The sequence below is a fragment of the Rutilus rutilus genome (assembly GCF_951802725.1).
Source record: "Rutilus rutilus genome assembly, chromosome: 16".
Taxonomy (NCBI): Eukaryota; Metazoa; Chordata; class Actinopteri; order Cypriniformes; family Leuciscidae; genus Rutilus; species Rutilus rutilus.
In genome coordinates this window covers 1,790,356-1,810,724 of record NC_140224.1, presented here as the reverse complement: position 1 = coordinate 1,810,724, position 20,369 = coordinate 1,790,356, and the positions used below count along the sequence as shown (strand labels likewise).

Sequence of the window (20,369 nt, the reverse complement as noted above, 5' to 3'; positions counted from 1 at the left end):
CTTTTCACAATACAGATTGTATCAAAGCAGCTTCACAGTATTAAATAAAAATAATACATCAATGTTTGTTTCTAGTGGAAAACGTCCACGTTTGGTAATGCTGATCAATGATTAATTAAATTAAATATCCCCAAATATTAAGCGTCCCAGCAAAGGATGAACGTGTTATAAAAAGTGACATGTAAGACTAGTATTGAATATTAGTTCCCACCAAAATGGGCCAGTATATTTGCACATTATCACTTAACTTTTGCTGATTGACTTCACGGAGAAAGGCTTCATCATTATGAAATTAATATAGCCACAGAAGAGGTAAAGTTTTTGCAATTAATACTGGCCCACAGACTATAGGAAGAGACAACTAAATAATTATGAATTTTCCTTAGTCCATCCACACATAATAGGACAACTATTCAAAGGATCACTGCATCAGTCTAGGTGCAGGGCCGTACGCAGGGTTTTCTAAACACAGAGGTTAAAAAAATGATCTTGCTAGGGGGGTTCGGGGGCATGCCCCCCCGAGAAAATTTAGATTTTCCTGATCTCGACATTTGCATTTTAAGGTGTTTTGAAGGCCAAAAAAAGGGACAACAGTAGCTTTAAAAGTATGTCAGTGGGCAGTAGCATTAAGTATTTTATCAGATAACAGATTCTTAAACATGATGTCGCAATGCATGATCCACACTACAAAATGCAAATGCAGAATGTTTATGCTTATTGTTGACAATACACAAATCACATATTCAAAATGGGAATGGCCTTAAATAAGAAATGATTCAAGGATTATTTTGCATAGATGTTACATTTCAAACAAATGCCAATTCAATATCATATGTTATAGCCTAGTATTCGTAAAGCAATAGGAGGTTGCATTGGCTAAAGTTGTTTGGATGCACGTTGTTTTATAACAACAAGGAGAGGCAAAGTTGTGCATTACAATGCAGACATGACAATAATTGGCACCAATCTGGCGCACTTACAAGAGCAATCAACTGAAAAAATGCCATGTATAGCCTATTGGAGACTGGCACGCAATCAGTGCACTTGTAAATGAGAGCCTGCAGTATGACCGATCGTGGTGTGACAATATCAGCTGCATTTTGTTCGCAGATTTAGTCGCACAAACAGCGCAAGCTGCTCGTGACAGAACGGAGACCGAATGAATGACACTTTAATTTAAGTAGAAAATCTCAAATGAAGATCGCGGAACTCCAGCTTACTTGTCTGTGTTTTCAGATCATCCGCGCTTCTTCAGCAGTGTAGAAAGCGCGCGCGTATGGTTGCCAGATACTATTGAAAAGACCGGGTAGAAAACGTGCCCTTTTAACAGAAAAACACTGACTGGGGTTTATATTATTGAAATCTGGCAACCGTAAGCATGAATACTCGTAAAAACAGTCTGTAATCTCCTCCTTTATTCGACAAAAATAAGTGGTTTTGGTCAAGTTTTTTTTTTTTTTTTTTTTACATATTTCAGTCTCGTCTTTTTTTGTCAACGATATTGCATGTGTTGATATAGTCACAGTTATCGTTTAATTCGTCTCTCATCGTCTTGTCTTAGTCAGGGGAAAAAAGGTCATCAATGTAAATTTTTCGTCAAAGTTAACGATAACGAAGTTATAAGGTAAACGTTAACGAAATTAATTAACACTTTTACCAAATTTGAGACCCCCTTCAAATTTTGCTTTTGAGGCTTTCAGGGGGTCTCATGGGTTAATCGGGGGGGTCGAGCCCCCCCGGACCCCCCTGTATTTCGCACACTGGTTCTATCTATCTATCTATCTATCTATCTATCTATCTATCTATCTATCTATCTATCTATCTATCTATCTATCTATCTGTCTATCCCATGGTTTCATACATTCACAATTAGTACAGATGTCCATTGGAGCACCATGTTAATATGATTACATATGTATAAAAATAGTGTGTATCAAAATACCATGGTATTACCAAATGTGAAACCATCATAGTTGTGGTTGCATTTATACTAATGACAAGTACCATGGTATTACCAATGATTTGGGCGTCATTTCATTCATTACCATAATGCATATGAAAATACCGTCCCAGCAAACAATCTTTGGTTTCTTAGAACATTCTGGGAACGTTAATTTTGGGTTTCCAGAACATTCCCAAATCATGTATTTGTATCATTCGTTTTTGATCAGCCAGGAAAGTTTTCGTTACAGAAATATAACTTAAAGGTTTGCAGAACGTTCCCCTAACCGTCCCGTAACATTCCCAGAAGGTCTTTTCATCATATTTATTTTATTCTCCTCCGTCCCATATGGTATAAGCAGCATGAATGACGGATGAATGGACGTCAATAAATTACTACAAACCATGTCTTATTTTAGTTATCATGAAAAATAGTGATTGATTTGATTGAGAACTTCATTATAACTGTGTGATTGGGACATGATGAGACTTTTGTTTTTGAAATCAGGCTCTCAAAAATTATATAAACATTTTGGATTTAGATTTATCGACCAATATATCAGTTATTGCCTTTTAAATATAAAGAATTATCAGTTATCGGTATCGGCCAAAATGCTCATATCAGTGCATCCCTAGCTTGGGACATGGATTTGATGGAGAAACTTTTGTTTTTGTAATCAGGCTCTCAAAATGTTACATTTATCGGGCAATGTTTCAAATATAAAGAATTTGAAATATTGCTGCATTCCTAATTTATGTATTTATTTTTGTAAGGGAACTTAACTTATTTGGTGTTTGTTTCACGTGAGATGATGAACCAGCACTTGCTGAAGTGTGAGTGTCTGTGTCTTCGCAGTGGTACCGCTGCAGTCCCGAGCTGCTGGGAGAAAGAGTTCGCTCAGTGTTTGTCCAGAGTCGTCTGGATGAGGAGACGCTGGCGTTCCTCCAGAAGAGCGAGGAGAAGTCCAGCTGGCTTTTCACACAGCTTTACCACTCGCTCTTCTCCACCATCTTCAGCCCCATCGTTTCTCGCACCTCAATCAACGGGTAACCATCCCTGATTCTCCCCAGTGCCTGTTCTCATGAGTGCTTCGTCATCCGATCCTGTCAAGTCATCTTCATTTATATAGCGCTTTTAACTATATGGGCCCTATCTTGCACCCAGCACAATTGACTTTGTACACGACGCATGTATCATTCCTATTTTGCACCCGACGCACACGGCGCTTTCCATGCGCTTTCCCTCCACAGACGCACGTCGGTAAATTAGGGAATGAACTTGCGCTCCCGGGGGCGGGTTAGCGAAAAGAGGAGGCGTGTTCCAGCGCAAACGTTCCCTGGTGCTATTTTGCAGTTTCAGAAAACAATTCCGCCACTGACCAGGAGAAACCTCGTCTAAAGTCTGTGGCGCGTTGCACATGTTATTCAGATGCTATTTTAAAGGGCACATGCTTGGCCATAATGTAGCGTGTGCTCAACACACATACACTTTGATTCTCTCATCTACACAGAAGCAGCAGTTTTCATTTTTGCAAATCATAGGCTACATTTATTACAATGAAAAATATTAACACACGAGGGAAATCATTGTGGTGTCCATGAAGATGTGAAAAAATAGGCATAAATCTAGCTTACACATTTACCCAAATTATCATACGCCTGTTTAACCGAAGCTAGTTTGTGTGTGTTTCTCCATCCCCAATGTCACTTCTCTGTGTTTTACGGCCCTGACGAGAACGTCGGTCTCCTCGGCTGTGAACCGCTCCTGGCAAATCCGCCGTTATAATAGCAATCCAAGCACGCCTGCTCTTAAAGGGAATGTGAGATGACGCTCTGATTGGTTTATTTCACGTTATGCCCCAAACCACACCTATGAGTAATGAAGCGACTTCAGACCAACACATTTTAGATTTGCGTCGGGCGCAAGAGTCATTTATCCCGCCGGTATAATAGCAACAGCGCCCGAGACCCGCCCACAAAGATACTTGCGTTTCGCGCTTGATACTTGTGTTTCAGATCGTTAAAATAGGGCCCTAAGTGACCCTGGATCACAAAACCAGTCACAAGGGTCAATTCTTTGAAATTGAGATTTATAAATCATCTGAAAGGTGAATAAATAAGCTTTCCATTGATGTGTGGTTTGTTATGATAGGACAATATTTGGTCGAGATGCAACTATTGTAAATCTGGAATCTGAGGGTGCAAAAAAATCAAAACATTGAGAAAATCTCCTTTAAAGTTGTTCATTTATGTTCTCGATTGTGCAGCATTCACTCACAAATATACATGTTTTATATGTTTATGTTAGGAAATGAACAAAATATCTTCATGGAACATGATCTTTACTTAATATCCTCATGATTTTTGGCATAAAAGGATTATTGATCATTTTGACCCGGTATTGCCACACGTGTGACTTGTGACTGGTTTTGTGATCCAGGTTCACATGTATGTGAACGGTTATAATAGGAGATTACAGTAACAGAGATTGTTTTGACTTTACAGCGGCTCTAGAATAAAGTCCAGCTAAAGTTAAAGTTTTGATTGATTGTTGCAGAGATCATTAGTTTGTCCCGTTGCTCCACAGGTTTCTGGGCCGCGGCTCCATGTTTGTGTTTTCCAAGGATCAGTTCCGGCGTCTCCTCCGGATCGAGCCCGAATGGAAAGGGCATCGGATGCTGGATCTGGGAGCCGGTGATGGAGGCGTCACAGAAGTGATGGGGTCTCACTTTAACCAGGTGTTCACCACTGAGGTCTCGACGCCCATGAAGTGGCACCTACAGAGGAAGAGCTACAGGTGGGGATGCACCGATATGAAAATTCTTTATATATACAGTACTGTGCAAAAGTCTTAGGAATGTTAATACCCCCCCGTCAGTTATTTCTATTTTTTGCTGTCGTGTGTCAGTAGGAAATATCAGTTTACATTTCCAAACATTCTTTTTGCCATTAATTGTAATAATCCAGTGAGATTTGTGTCTGACAGCAGCCGGTATGATCTGATCTCAGCATCATCGAGTCCGTCTGTGATTACATGAAGAACAGACTAAATCCAGAAGAACTGCAGGAACGTCTCCGAGACGCTTGAAGAAACCTTCCTGCAAAGCTCCTGAAAAACTGTGCGCAAGTGTACCTGGACAAAAGCCGTTTTAAACGCAAAGGGTCGTTACATCATATATTGATTTAATTAGTTAATAGAAGTTAAATCATAAATAAATTCAATTTCGTGATTTTATTTTTGAAAGCATTCTCACTTTACAGCATTTTAACACAAGTGCCGGTACTCTTCACAGTACTGTAGATTTGCAGGAAGGTGTCTTCAAGCATCTCGGATATATTATAGATATTTGTACTGCAAAACAAGACAGAATTTCTGAGGAAGAACATAATTTTTTTGCAGTGAATACAGACGAGCAATATTAAAACTGCTGAATGTGGAATGAAAAGAAACTATTGATGTGTCATTTGTGCTCTTGCTGTTCTTGCAGTTAATAGTTAATTGATTTTAGTGTAAATAATACGTAGGCTTCCTCCCAGCATATCATTTTCTATATGCCTAGTGTCTAATATAATAAAAATAGGGATGCACTGATGTGAAAATTTTGGCCGATGCCGATAATCCTTTTATATTTGAAAGCCGATATAATGGCCGATACATTTTTATATAATTTTTTAGAGCCTGATTACAAAAACGAAAGTCTCATCATGTCCCAAGCACACAATTATAATGATGTTCTCATGATAATGTTATGTAGCCGATATGACAGACTTGCGCTGCACATGTTGCACTTTACTGTATTTTCCTATCTGAAGTGTATCAGCTGAAGGAGATAATACATTATTTATCAGCTTTAATATATATCAGCAATAAATAAATAAAATAAAATAATGGTGGCCGATATATCGTGCATCCCTAGTTCCAGGTAAAGATGCCTCTGAATGAGGATTCGCTGCACATTGATCATGCTCTGAGGGGAATCTGTGCTTGACTTTGAATCCTCAGCTTGCTGGGAGTGGATGAATGGCACAGAACCGGTTTCCAGTTCGACCTGATCAGCTGCCTGAACCTGCTGGATCGCTGCGATGAGCCTCTGAAACTCCTGAAGGACATTAAGAAGTCCCTGGTGCCAGGAACGGGACGGCTCGTCTTAGCAGCCGTTGTGCCCTTTCAGCCCTATGTGGAGACGGGTAAGATGATCGCTGAAACCAGAACTACTGATCGATTCATGAGTGTCTGCTAGTAGGTGCATTATCTACAACGCGCTTACAAAGGTAAAATACTTAGAGGGAATACTTAGAATTTGTTGACTTGCCAGTGAATACAATATTTCGGCATGAAAGTGAAGTTGCGCTAGTCTTTTCTTCTCTATTGTGTCGTATATATCAGAGTAAAACGCGTCTGGAACAAGAGCAAATGTGGGCGGGGCTTGATTTTGTCTGTGAGGAGTTGATTGGATGGTTGTGGTTTGCTATTGGCTGATCTCATGTGAGTGACAGGTTGCCCCGCCCACATCAGAAGAGAAGAGATGCTGCAAGAGTCAAGATTATGTGGAACATTTAATGATGTGCACTGATAAATCATAAACACTACAATATTCCATAAAAAATAAGAATTATCCATTTTTATTTCATGGTGACTGTTTTTTTATTTGGTGAGTTTTCAGATTCATGACTTGAGAAATGTTCTTTTCTCATAATTGATTTTTTTTCTTGCAATTTTCAGTTTATTTCTCTTAAGTCTGAGTTTATTTATCACAATTCTGACTTTTTCTCGCAATTCTGACTATCGCAGTTTTTACTTATTTTTGCAATTTTGACTTGCAATTCTGATTTTATTTCTCTTAATTTCGACTATATCTTGCAATTCTGACTTTTTCCTCACAATTTTGAGCAATTCTGACTTTATTTCTCATAAGTCTGAATTTATTTCTCACTCAAAATTGCGAGAAATAAAGTCAGAAAATGCGAGAAATAAATTCAATATAATGAGAAATAGTCAGAATTGCAAAATCGGACTTTATTTCTCGCAATTTAGTTTTTTTTCTTGCAATTTTGAGTATATATCTCACAAGTCTTTGTTTATTTCTCACAATTTTGACTTCGTTATTTTTGCAATTCTGACTTTATTTCTCTCATTTTCGACTATATCTTGCAATTCTGACTTTTTCCTCACAATTGTTTACAATTCTGACTTTATTTCTCACTCAAAATTGAGAAATAGTCACAATTTTGACTTCATTATTTTGGAATTTTGACTTTATTTCTCTCAATACTGACTTTATTTCCTGCAATTACGAGTTTCTCTCGCTATTCTGACTTAAACTCATAATTGCATGAAATGACCTATAAATTCTGACTCTATTTCTCTCAGTTCCCAGGGATGAAATGAGTAACCAATTAGTCAGAACAAAAACCTGACAAGAGTCTTAAATGATAAAGCCTCTGATCATCGTTGTGTTGTTGGTGTGTGGTGAGTAACCGTAGTATAGCTGGTGACTCTGACCTGCTGACCTCTCATCATCTTTCAGGCGGGAGCTGGGTGCGACCCAAGGAGCACATCAGGGTGGAGGGCAAGTCGTGGGAAGATCAGGTGACCCAGCTGAACTCGGATGTGTTCCTGAAGATGGGCTTCGAGCTGGAGGCCGTCACACGCCTGCCGTACCTGTGTGAGGGAGACATGTACAGGGATTACTACATGCTGGACGACGCCGTGTTCGTGCTCAAACCTCAGGAGGACTGAAGACTCCACATCAAACCTCTGTTCGGGGCCCAAGTTAAAAACCAAAGGGCTTACACACTAACAAATCATGTTTTGACCCAAATTTGGGTCAGATATGGACTAACCCAGCCGTTGGGTTACATTTTTAACCCAGTGGTTGGGTTTGTCCATATTTGACCCAGATTTCCTGCATTTTTGAGAGTGTAGTTTGTCTGTTACATCTCAGGAAAATTAAAACTTTGAGAAACACATGATATCTTCTTCCAGCTCATGGACTGTACTGTAACTGTGCTACAGGTGGAGTCGAAAAACAAAAGATCATATCTAACAGAACATATTAGTTTTGTAAATATATGGAGGTATTAACTCAGAATCTCATATTGTGCCTCCCCTCATGTTCTCGGTGTTTGTCTTGTTCGTATAAACTGAACTTCTCATGCAGTTGTCTGAACAGCTTAGGACCAATGCAAGACAGGTTTTCTTAATGAATTTAACATATGAAGTAAAATCATGTCTGTTTTTTATGTGCACAACACAAAGTGTCTAACCATAAGTGTATGTAGTGGATAGTTGATTGCAGGGTTTGGTTTGTACACATATTTTTCATGGTGTAAATCAAGTGATTTCATTCTCCTGATGTTGTTTATGAGTTTGCTCTGTAATAAATCTACTTTTGGTCTGAGTGTGAAGCAGAATTGTTCTGTCTGCTAATTCTGCTGCATTTATGATGTTATTATGCAAAGCTAAAATAAAGCCATTTACACAGACAATTTTCTGCTTGAAAATAATATGTTATGAAAGATTGAGACTTTTTAATTGTTTATTTATTTCGATTTTCTTTAAAGTGTTTAAATGCTAAATAAGCCTCAATTTTATGTGCTCAAATTTTGAAACTTTACCTCTAGAATCAATGTAGCGATAGAACAGCTGAATTAAAAGCAAAAACAGCTTTTAATGTTCATTTTATATGAATTACGTTATATATGTAGATATGTCTGCATTAAAGTTTCAGCGATGACATGGTTTAGGTGTGTTGGATTCTGAACTCCACAGATCCTCATGAACAGGATCCAGTAAACTTCACACCCTTCCCAGGACACAACTCCACAGAAATAGAGAAACGAGAGGAAGGGAAGATCATAAATCTGCTGGAGTCACGTGTCACGTGTTGCTTTTCTCCGCGGGTGAGGATGGACCAATCACAGTCGCCTAGGTCTAACGGCTAAAAAAATATATTTTTGTAGGGCATATGCTGATTTATACTTAAGTGTCACATTTAAATACTTGAAATCTGACTTTATTTATCACAATTCTGACTTTATTTCTCTCAGTTCTGACTTTATTTCTCGCAATTCTGACTTTATTTCTCGCAATTTTGACTTTATTTCTTGCAATTCTGACTTTATTTCTCTCAATTCTGACTTTATTTCTCTCAATTCTGACTTTATTTCTTACAATTCTTTATTTCTCGCAATTCACAATTCTGACCTTATTTCTCGCAATTCTGACTTTATTTCTCGCAATTCTGACTTTATTTCTCACATTTCTGACTTTATTTCTTGTAATTCTGACTTTATTTCTCTCAATTCTGACTTTATTTCTTACAATTCTTACTTTATTTCTCGCAATTCACAATTCTGACTTTATTTCTCGCAATTCTGACTTTATTTCTCACAATTCTGACTTTATTTCTCTCAATTCAGACTTTATTTCTTGCAATTCTGACTTTATTTCTCACAATTCAGACTTTATTTCTCTCAATTCAGACTTTATTTCTTGCAATTCCGACTTTATTTCTCTCAATTCAGACTTTATTTCTCTCAATTCTGACTTTATTTCTTGCAAGTCTGACTTTATTTCTCTCAATTCAGACTTTATTTCTCTCAATTCTGACTTTATTTCTTGCAAGTCTGACTTTATTTCTCTCAATTCAGACTTTATTTCTCTCAATTCTGACTTTATTTCTTGCAATTCTGACTTTATTTCTCCTAATTCAGACTTTATTTCTTGCAATTCAGACTTTATTTCTTGCCGTTCAGACTTTATTTCTCTCAATTCAGACTTTATTTCTCTCAATTCTGACTTTATTTCTTTCAATTCTGACTTTATTTCTCTCAATTCAGACTTTATTTCTTGCCGGTCAGACTTTATTTCTGGCAACTCTGATTTTTTTCTCTCTTAAATCTTTTTTCTCTACCAATTCTGCCTTAATTCCTCCCAGTTCTGCCTTAATTTCTCTCAGTTCTGCCTTAATTTCTCTCAGTTCTGCTTTAATTCCTCTCAGTTCTGCCTGGATTTCTCTCAGTTCTGTAGTCGCCAGTGAGTCGGTGTTTTGGGCCTCCTCGCGCCCCCTACAGGAAACAGACGCATGCGCAATCGACACATTTATTTCCCAGCGATATTTTCCTCCCAACGCGGATCTCCAGCATCATCCCGTGTCTCAGCCAACCCGCAGTCAGGCTCTCAGTGTCGGCCACGTCCCCGGGCCACGTCGCGCTGCTCTCGCCATCTTTCAGTCGCGAAAACCGTGTTTATAACGCCGTTAGCGGGAATTACAGCAGCACTTTAAAGCGTCGCACAGCCCGTTCCCCTTCACACATCTCAACATCCCAAAGAAACATGAACATCTTCAGACTCACGGGGGATCTGTCCCATCTAGCAGCCATCATCATCCTCCTAACGAAGATCTGGAAAACCAGGTCGTGTGCAGGTGAGAAATGATGCAGTCGTTGTGTTTGTGAGAGTGTGTTACAGTGTAATTGACATGAGTTCAGTGTGTGTTCGGCTGATCAGTGTCTATAATGCAGCTGATCCGCTCATAAACTCATGCACTAGGCCTCGTTTGTGGGAATTATGCTGAAGGATGATTGTTGGCATGGGTTGGTGTTTAATGACAGTAGTTTGTGTGTGTGTGTTTAATCATGCACGTTTGTGAGTTGCATCACTCAAAAGTTAGATGTAGCGCTACAGTTTGGCTTTACACTGAGTTGCATGACATTTAAAACAAAAGCATTCGTGCTTTAAACAAACTGAATGTGATAAACTTTGGAGTTTTGCACTGTATGTTATCAGCCTCTAGATAACGTTCATTCATTCATTCTGATTGCATGCTCTGACCCGTGACGTGGCAGCAGGATGTCATTAGAATATTATTAATTTGACATAAACAGTGACTGTAATGTTGAGCTGTACATGTGTGCATGCTTTAGCAGCATTATGCATGTTTATGACCGTGAATGGGCTGTAAATGAGACTGAACTGTGTTGATGTGCATCTTGTTGTTGTTTGTGTTTCAGGGATATCTGGGAAGAGTCAGATTCTGTTTGCTCTGGTGTTCACCACTCGCTACCTGGACCTGCTCACGGCCTTCATCTCCCTCTACAACTCCTTCATGAAGGTGAATCTCAACATCCTTCCTCTTGAAACATGCACGTATTCATGTCTTCTTCTTATTCTCGCAGTATATTGAGGTTCAGTGTTTGTAGGCGCTGCTGAAGAGAAAGCTTGTGGAAGAATGAATGGAGGAAATCAGTTAAAAGACAAGCAGGGTTTGTTGACTCTAGGATATGGATGTGCGTTTACTCCACACAAAGTGAATTATGCAATTATTGTCAGATTTTTATTGCTGATGTCACTGAAAAATTATCTTGTCAAATGATTTTGGACATTACAGAATATCTGCTAGTAAAAAGACTCCTGTGACCCTCTAGTGTTCAAAACAGACTGAAGATTATAAGCTGTTTTTTTTTCTATACTATGTAATATATGTATGTTGTATACTGTATATATATATATATGCCATTTTATATATATTTATTTATACTTTATATATATATATATATATATATATACACACACATTTATTTATTTATTTATACTTTATTTTATATATATATATACATTTATTTATTTATTTATTTATACTTTATTTTATATATATATACATTTATTTATTTATACTTTATATATATATATATATATATACACACACACACACACACACACACACACACACACATATATATATATATATACACACACACACAAACACACATATCATGATACTAGATAATATTCACCTCAGTATTATATATTCAATATTCAAGTTATGCATACTAATTTAAAAATAAAATAATAAATATAAAAATAAACTTTTAATAATTGAACATATTTAGTGTTCAAGTTAAAAATAGAGCATCAAATGTTTGTGTGTGTGTGTGTGTGTGTACAATAATTAAATCTACTGATTTTAAGGACTTTTAATATGACATAAATGCAAATCAGCCTTATATTCCCTAGTTGCTTATAACAGTATTTATAGTATGCTTACAACAATTTTATGAGGTTTTCTGTTTTGACATATTTTTTAGACATGATCAAAATCTTCATCATGGCTGATTTTTTTTATTATTGTTTTTTTAAACTGATTAGAAATCCTCTTTGTTTTGTATTCTCACATTTCCCATTAATCTCCTATGGGAATGTCATTTCTGACCACAGAGATCACAGGTCTGACCTTTATGTTAATGACCAATGAACTCTTTCCAATCATGTCCATGATTTCTGTGTGTGTTCATATTGCAAGTGCCACAAAAGTCATCACCTAGTTTTGTACCGTTTCCAAACGGTGTCCAAAAATGTAATAATTCATAACATAACATTTCTCTGTCTAAAATGTCCAAAGAGCACTGGACTTTTCTGGTAACGTTGTTTTGTTGCATGTTCCTCATGTAGATCATCTATATCGGATGTGCCTATGCCACGGTTTACCTGATATATGCCAAGTTCAAGGCCACGTATGATGGAAACCACGACACTTTCAGGGTGGAGTTCCTGGTGGTCCCAGTCGGAGGCCTGGCGTTCCTCGTCAACCATGACTTCTCTCCTCTGGAGGTGAGAGAGAGAGAGTTAAAGTGCACTCATGTATTCACAGGTTGAACACTAGAGCTGCACGATTCATTTGGCAAAGGACGCGATTATTTTATGCACAGATTATCAGTGCAGCGGCTGATCGGTAGGAAATGCTCCATCTGAACACCAGAGGGCGACACACACACACACACACACACACACACACACACACACCCCACATATCACTCTGAACACCAGAGGGCGCTCAACTGTCCTTATGAAGTGAGTTTGGAGGAAAAGTGTGCTATTAATGTTATCTATTGTTGGACAAGAGGTTCATAAATGCGTCTCATGTCTGGAAAGATGTTTGACACGTGTCGCTTTTTCAAATGCTCGTTATAAGCGACTCAAACTCAGAGCTTTCAGAGTGAGCCGCGTTTCCTGAGCCGTACGTCACTGACAAGCTGCACATTACACACAATCAGACTTTTCCATTTCATAATCACAATTAGCCAAATCAATTTAAGTGCGATTACATGTAAATTGTGATTAATCGAGCAGCGCTGTTGAAAACACATGCTCACGTCACCGTTACTTAAATTTACATTTAATCATTTAGCAGAAGCTTTTATCCAGAGCAACTTACAAATGAGAACATTAGAAGCAGTTAAACTAACAATAAGACAACAATATGCAAGTGCTGTGACCCTTCCCAGTTTAATCTAACACAGTACATGTACTTTATTTTATTTTTTTTATAAATAGATAGTCAAGTCACATTTATTTTTTACAACACAGAGTGTTTCAAAGCAGCTTTACAGAGATAACAGGAAAATAATGCAACAAAGTTTGTGTCCAGAAGAAAATAGCGTCACAGTCCAGCTAAAGTAAGCTCAGTTATGTTTCATTTTTGATGTAATAAAGTTATTAATTTAGTTCATTTATACATATATATATATATATATATATATATATATATATATATATATCTATATATATAGCCTCTCTGGAGAAAACCGTGATCGTCCAGCTCAGTTCTCATATATTGGTGTCAATGCAGGCAGATCAATAATATTGTTGAATATTAAATGAAATGTTAAATTAAATATAGAATCGAAGAGAAAGTGTAAGTATTAATGGATGGAGTGTTACCTCTTCGTTCTAGATCCTGTGGACTTTCTCCATCTATCTGGAGTCGGTGGCCATTCTCCCTCAGCTGTTCATGATCAGCAAGACTGGAGAAGCCGAGACCATCACCACACACTACCTGTTCTTCCTCGGCCTGTACCGAGCGCTGTATCTCATCAACTGGATCTGGCGCTTCTACTTCGAAGGCTTCTTCGACATGATCGCCATCGTCGCCGGCGTCGTTCAGACGATCCTCTACTGTGATTTCTTTTATCTATACGTAACGAAAGGTGTGTTTCCTGATTTCTGCTTTAAAAACCCTTTAGATGTGGTGTTTGTTTTACTTATTAGTGTGAATGGTTATGAATAGGGATATGCACCGATATATACATTTTGGCCGATAACCGATAATTCTTTATATATTTGAAAGCCGATAACCGATATATTGGCCGATAAATCTAAATAAAAAATTTTTATATAATTTTTTAGAGCCTGATTACAAAAACTAAAGTCTCATCATGTCCCAATCACACAATTATAATAACGTTCTCATTATAATGTTCTGTAGCCGATATGACAGACTTGCACATGTTGCACTTTACTGTATTTTCCTTTTTTGAAGTGATTCAATCATATTTCAAGCAATTCAAAACCATCATGTTGAACAGTGGCATCTGAAGAGTCTCAGCTGAAGGAGATAATGCATTAGGCCATCCTTAAAAATATTCTTGTTTGCCGTAACCCGACCAACCCTGTCAATTTAGTACCGACCCAAATAATAAAAAATTTTCCCTTTTAGTCCGACCGACTTGCCGGTTGTAAACTTGCGTTAAGACCTACCGATTTTATTTTTACTCTTCAAACAATTAATACAAATGCAATAAAATGATATTAATTATATTTTAGTAAGTATTGTCAATATAAATTGCCCATACTCCTACATACAAATGTAGGCTAGGCTCTTTCTTTTAAATAAAAACCCGTGGCGTCATCTATGATTATAAGGGCTGTAGGCTAGGCCTATGTGCGAAATGAAACCGAAATCGCGACACTCAGGGAGAAAAATGCGTTCATCAGAAAATGCGTTTAATACTAATATATTGAAACATCTGTTCATACATCCATACTCCCTTAATAAAGGAGTCCAGACGTTAGAAAAATATCAGTATAGACATGCGTTTTATATTTAATATGAGGGACATACACTTGCGTTATGGTCCGGACTTGACACAAAAAAATCTTTAACTTTTAGGTGGTAAAATATGTTTTTAGTAGGCTAATTCTATGAATTACACTGGCAAACCAAAAGTAATATACCCACCGGATGAAGAAGGGTTGGCTCTCCACAGAACATAATATATTCATTTTATTTTATTTTTCGTGTTCGCATTTATGAGGAACAAACAATGTTATGGACGTGAGCGCTCTGAAAGCGGCACTACAAAACTGCTTTAAAACTTTCACAGAGATCTCAAACAGGCATTTAAAACACCAAATATTAAGGATTGGAATATCAAGCAAAATAATATTCGATGATTGATCGAAAATCGTATCTCTCCCCCCACATGCTCACCGGTAAGACGCTCCGACATTACATTTCTCTGTAGCCTGTAGGCTAATAGGCCTATGTGTTGTAGCCCAGTCATTAAAAAACTATTTAGTTTCATATTCATGTTTAAATAAAATAATATATATATTTTTTATTTTATGTTGATTATATGAAAAGTGAAAAGCATGAATAAGAGGATCCCGAAAATATCGGGAGACAAATGGAGTGGGCAGACATGATTTTGACCACTTCATTAAGTTTGTTTTTGTAGAAAGCCTTTCTTTAAAGTGAATTTCGTTTTGTTTTAATTGTATCTTAATTTTAATCAATGTTTCATCAACCAATTGCCTGGATTTAATAAATAAGAAGAAAAAATAGTAGGCAATAAATCAGGACACGGAGTCGCCGGCGCGTGAACTGGAGATCGTCTCTTAAATGAATCGAAACTCAGCGTATAGGCTACTTGACTCACAGACCTGAGAGATATATATATATAGAAAGCATGAAATGTGTACTTTTAAACAAAACAATTCAAAACGAAAGAAAACAGACTGCTCTCTGCTTATAGGCTAATCTGTATGAAATGTGCATTTCTCTCTGGCGCGTTCACTGCTGCGAAGATCGCGAGTCAGCATCGTCAACTTCATCTTTGACACAGAAAACACTTGTTTATTAATAAACAATTGAAATGTCTCCTTGATATATTTGACATATTAATAATCATTACTTTTCCCAGTTCTTTGTGACAGCTTTTAGGTGCGTTATTGGCAGCGCCACCCTTACACATGAACGCGTCCCCACCACTCAATAGTTAATATTATTCTTTGGTGTTCAGTTTATACAGGTTTTCTAATTGTTATTTAATATATAAATATACATGTATTATTATTTTATTAGATTTTTTATCAAAATCTCTCGTTTTTTTCTCTCGACACCTCTTTAACTTGCCACGAAATTCTGTCAGTGAAGTCCCGATATGCAAATTTGTTTAAATTCATACCTACGTAATCACCATGACCAAAATTAAACTTTTTTTTTTTTACATTGAATCTTGAAAAAATATATATAGTACCGATCCTTTTTTTTTTTTTTTTTTTTGGCTGTTACGGCAAACCAAAATATTTTTAAGCATGGCCTTATTGATCGGCTTTAATATATCAGACAAATGTTCTTATCAGGCCGATTACATTGAAAATGAACATATATCGGCCGATACCGATATAGTGGCCGATATATCATGCCTAGTTATGAACTAGCAATACTATAGAATATAATGACTATAGAGCACATGCACATGAAAGTGTGACATCAGTCACACGCTGAGAAACCGAAACTGTGATTTTCTTCTTGCGTGAATCTCTTTGCCAAAGATTAAATATTGTCTTTAAGTAGTTCTGTGGAGGAAAGGCTGAGAATTAGGGATGCACAATATATCGGTATCAGCTGATATATGTTTATTTTTAAAGCTACACTGTGTAATATTTTAAGTTGATATTTAACAAAAAAACTAGTGCTGTCAATCGATTAAAAATTTTAACTAGATTAATCACACATTTTTTCTGTGATTAATCGCAATTAATCGCAATAAAAAAAGAAATGTTTTTGTACGGTTTTAATATATTTTATAATGTAATAATTTCACAGTTAATCAAATTAATGTAGAAACAACATAAAGACAGTATATTTTAAATAATTGTTTAATGGCATCTTTTTATGAATGAAGGCCAGTATTACAGATATTAATACAGCTACTGATTTTTTTTTTCACATTTATTAGGCTTCAAAAATATAACAGTTTTTAATTTAAGTGAACTTAAAACAATGCTAACATAAACCCATAATAAATGTCATATTTATTCGTGCCCTTCCTGTCTTAACAGTTAGGAAATATACAGAAATGTAATAAAGTTATCAAAGTTATATGCAGTCTGCACTGCATATACTATAAATTAAATAGTTAATCCTTATTAAAGCTACAAAAGTTATTTAGTCAACAGCAGTGAGTCATTTTCTCTGTTCCCTTTGTTCTTTAACTTTACTGACAGGAAGCTTTATTGGCTGCTGTCCCTTTAAGAGCAGACACACACACACACACACACGCGGAGCTCACCGTTTATATACTGTCTATGGATCTCACACGCGCCTCATTCTCTCGCAACTCTTTGTTCATTTTAGACTTTATATAAATCATTTAAGACTGCTCTTATGAGGATAATCGACAAAATTATTGTTATTGTTATTGTTAGTTCAAGCGCGAAAGAGAACTGGATTCTGGCGCCCTGTCTATGTGTATGTGTGTGTGTGTGTGTGTGTGTGTGTCACATAAGGACATTCACAGACAGCGCATTCTCTTTTGTCTTGCCGCGCTTGAAATGTTTAAAAGCATTTAAATGAATAAGAGCGTGATCATATAATGTAAAGCTAGCCAACGGATGGCAGAAAAGACGGATGCTGCGTTAATTGCGTTAAATATTTTAACACGTTTAACCAGACAAAAATTAATCGCATGCGTTAACGCGTTAACGTTGACAGCACTAAAAAAAACACTTTGTTCTTTCAAAATTATACATTCTCATTAATGTCTAATCACTTCAACCAACTAATCAAGTATTCTCGTAAGTGTATAATCTGCCATTTAGAATACATACGAGCGCGTCACTCGAATGGCGGCAGCCATGTTTCGCCTCCATCTTGAAAATACATTAGCCAAAGAGGGACATACCTGGAAATTCAAGCTTCGCCTTTCGCGGTTTTACACTCAGTGGCGCCGTGACGAATGCGAGGGGAGATTACTCACGACTGCCGGCAGATTTGAAATAGTAGGAGTTAAAACGCCCTCGGAATGGGAGGAGCTAGACAGTAATATATTGAGTTGGTAGTCATATACAATTTCACCGCTAGATGGGAGAAAATCCTACACAGTGCAGCTTTAATGTTATGGTTATCGGCCCGATAAGAACATTTGGCCGATATATTAAAGCTGATAAATAATGCATTATCTCCTTCAGCTGAGACTCTTCAGATGCCACTGTTCAACATGATGGGTTTGAATTGGAATCACTTAAAAAAAGGAAAATACAGTAAAGTGCAGAGTTTAGATTTATCGGCCAATATATCGGTTATCGGCTTTCAAATATAAAGCGTTATCGGTTATCGGCCAAAATGTTCATGTCGGATCACTGAAGAATCACTGTCTGGATGTTGCAGCTTTATGACTTAAAGCACAAAAAACCGTATGGCATATTCCTGTGTCACTGAATTTAAATACTCAAGACCAATAGAATTTTAAGAGTAGAATGTTTTAGAAAAGCTTTTCTGTTGCCAGTTTGAAATAGAACTGCTACTTTTTGCAATGCTTGACACTTTTAGTCAGGCTATACAAATAACCAGCCATTTTGGGAACGAACACGTCACAATATTCCTCATTATAATAATGCATATGCAGAATAAAGGGGCGGGGCCTGGTTGAGTTAGTTAGTAGTGTGTTAAACTGGCGGTTAAGGGGCGGGACATTTCCCAAACACACTCGAAGCGCTCGACCAATCACAACACACTGCTCCAGTCGACCAATCAGAGCACAGTGTGCTGTTCAGAAGGAGGGGCTTCATAGAGACAGGAAGTAAACAGAGGGTTACTGACAGACTGGGAAGAGAGGAGCCGCAACAATGGGGAATATGAGGAGAATAATCAACATTCAAGCAGGAAAACCTGTTCTAGTAGAGCCTAGACTTTGTAAAAGGGCGTAATAGGACCTCTTTAATAAATCTTGTTGTAATCTGATTGTTGTCCGTCTCTCTTCAGTGTTGAAAGGAAAGAAGCTGAGTCTGCCGGCGTAAGGGTCTCGCACCGGAGCGAGACGCTGAGACGAGCGAGTGCGAAAGATGAGATCCGTTCCTGGTCACATCAGGTGCTCTGGATTCAAGCCCAGGCCGTACCGTGGCTTTTCGGATTCCTGTTTTATGCATCTTGTCTTACCCTTTTTTATTATTCTGTATAAAAGAAAGTTTTCTACATGAAACGTGTGCTATGATTTGACCGACGGCATCACAAACGAGCTGAAATTGCCTCGTCAGGCAATGCTAACAGGCAGGGACTGATTCTTATGATGAATATTGATTTTGTTTGTAAGAGTATTTTCGATCTGATTAAATGTACATGTTTTCAAGAAGATTAAAGGAGTGTTTGTTGCTCCGTAGGATAAAATTGAGTGGAAAAAAAAGATTTGTTTTTGCTGGATTTCTTCATGCAATAATCATTTGTTAAAGAAGGCCAGTCGGATCCCCAAACCGCTTGTCTAATTAGGTTCAGAAAACACAATTTCAATGTTTGGAAGATGGAAAATTTCTAATTTATATTCTAGTTTAAAACAGCTCAACACATGGGAACCGCCACTGTCTGTCAGCGTACAGTATTGACACTGCCTTTATCACTGTAAATGGCTTCTTAAAGAACCAAAAAATAAACCGTACAAATGTCCTCAAAGATTATTATGCCGTTTATTTTTAGGATTTTTTATTTCTTCTGAAACTTCTCCTAGTTTGATTGCTTTGAGGGTTTTCATTTTTTGACTGGTGTAAAGTGATCGGCTGAAAGTTGGACAGGCCAAATATTAATCATTCTTTTTCAGCAGAGAGTTTTGACCAGTGTTACTTTATTAAATCAAAATGTAAATTGGTGAGGTGTTAATTTTATTTCTGATCTATAAGATATTTAATGGAGGGAGCCGAGCAGACAATAAAAAAAAACAAAAAAAAAACACAATAATAACCACTTTATTTTTAAGCCAGAGGTGTTGGGTTTGCTTTCAACTGAGCTTTTGGATGGTGCTACAGCCTCAAATAAAGATTTAATGGGAAACACTGCTTGTTTTGAAAATTGAATGCCATTTTGTTTTGACTCATAAAGCCACGTATATTCAGCCTAACTGAACCTGTTCATCCTCAACACGGAAAAATCCCTAATCTTTTGAATATTGTCCTTTGGCGTTGTATTGATGTGAACAAATTGTTCTTTTGAACCGGATCGTTTGAATGAATCAGTTCAAGAATCACCTGAACTCCATTGAACTGTGTATCTTTTCCGGAAGCGTCCGATTACAACCGAAAACCGACGATTTGACTGAAGAGGCGGATAGTAAGTTATGTTATTGTTGTAAATATGGCGAATATTTGTTTAATTATT

The 20,369-nt window shown here is 37.1% G+C and overlaps 2 protein-coding genes across 5 annotated transcripts in view; both read left to right on the top strand.

Moving 5' to 3' along the window:
- Window positions 1-8,429, top strand: part of mettl9 (methyltransferase 9, His-X-His N1-histidine) — a gene marked incomplete at its 5' end in the record, with an annotated part of 9,446 nt that extends 1,017 nt beyond the window's left edge. For 2 of the 4 annotated variants that reach the window (XM_084434989.1, XM_084434988.1), the window contains 4 exons: window positions 2,798-2,988; window positions 4,529-4,738; window positions 5,945-6,129; window positions 7,470-8,429. In XM_084434989.1, coding sequence (XP_084291115.1) covers window positions 2,798-2,988; window positions 4,529-4,738; window positions 5,945-6,129; window positions 7,470-7,681 — 798 coding nt within the window. In that variant the 3' untranslated portion in view covers window positions 7,682-8,429. Of the gene's footprint in view, window positions 1-2,797; window positions 2,989-4,528; window positions 4,739-5,944; window positions 6,214-7,469 lie in introns of all 4 variants that reach the window. The other 2 variants (XM_084434991.1, XM_084434990.1) reach the window with 1 other exon arrangement.
- Window positions 8,430-10,079: 1,650 nt separating this feature from the next.
- kdelr2b (KDEL endoplasmic reticulum protein retention receptor 2b) lies at window positions 10,080-20,059 on the top strand. The gene is made up of 5 exons (XM_084433785.1): window positions 10,080-10,370; window positions 10,957-11,057; window positions 12,395-12,553; window positions 13,677-13,929; window positions 18,990-20,059. Exons 1-5 carry the CDS (start codon window positions 10,280-10,282, stop codon window positions 19,022-19,024), a joined length of 639 nt encoding a protein of 212 aa, XP_084289911.1. The 5' UTR covers window positions 10,080-10,279; the 3' UTR covers window positions 19,025-20,059.
- The last annotated feature ends 310 nt before the right edge of the window (window positions 20,060-20,369 follow it).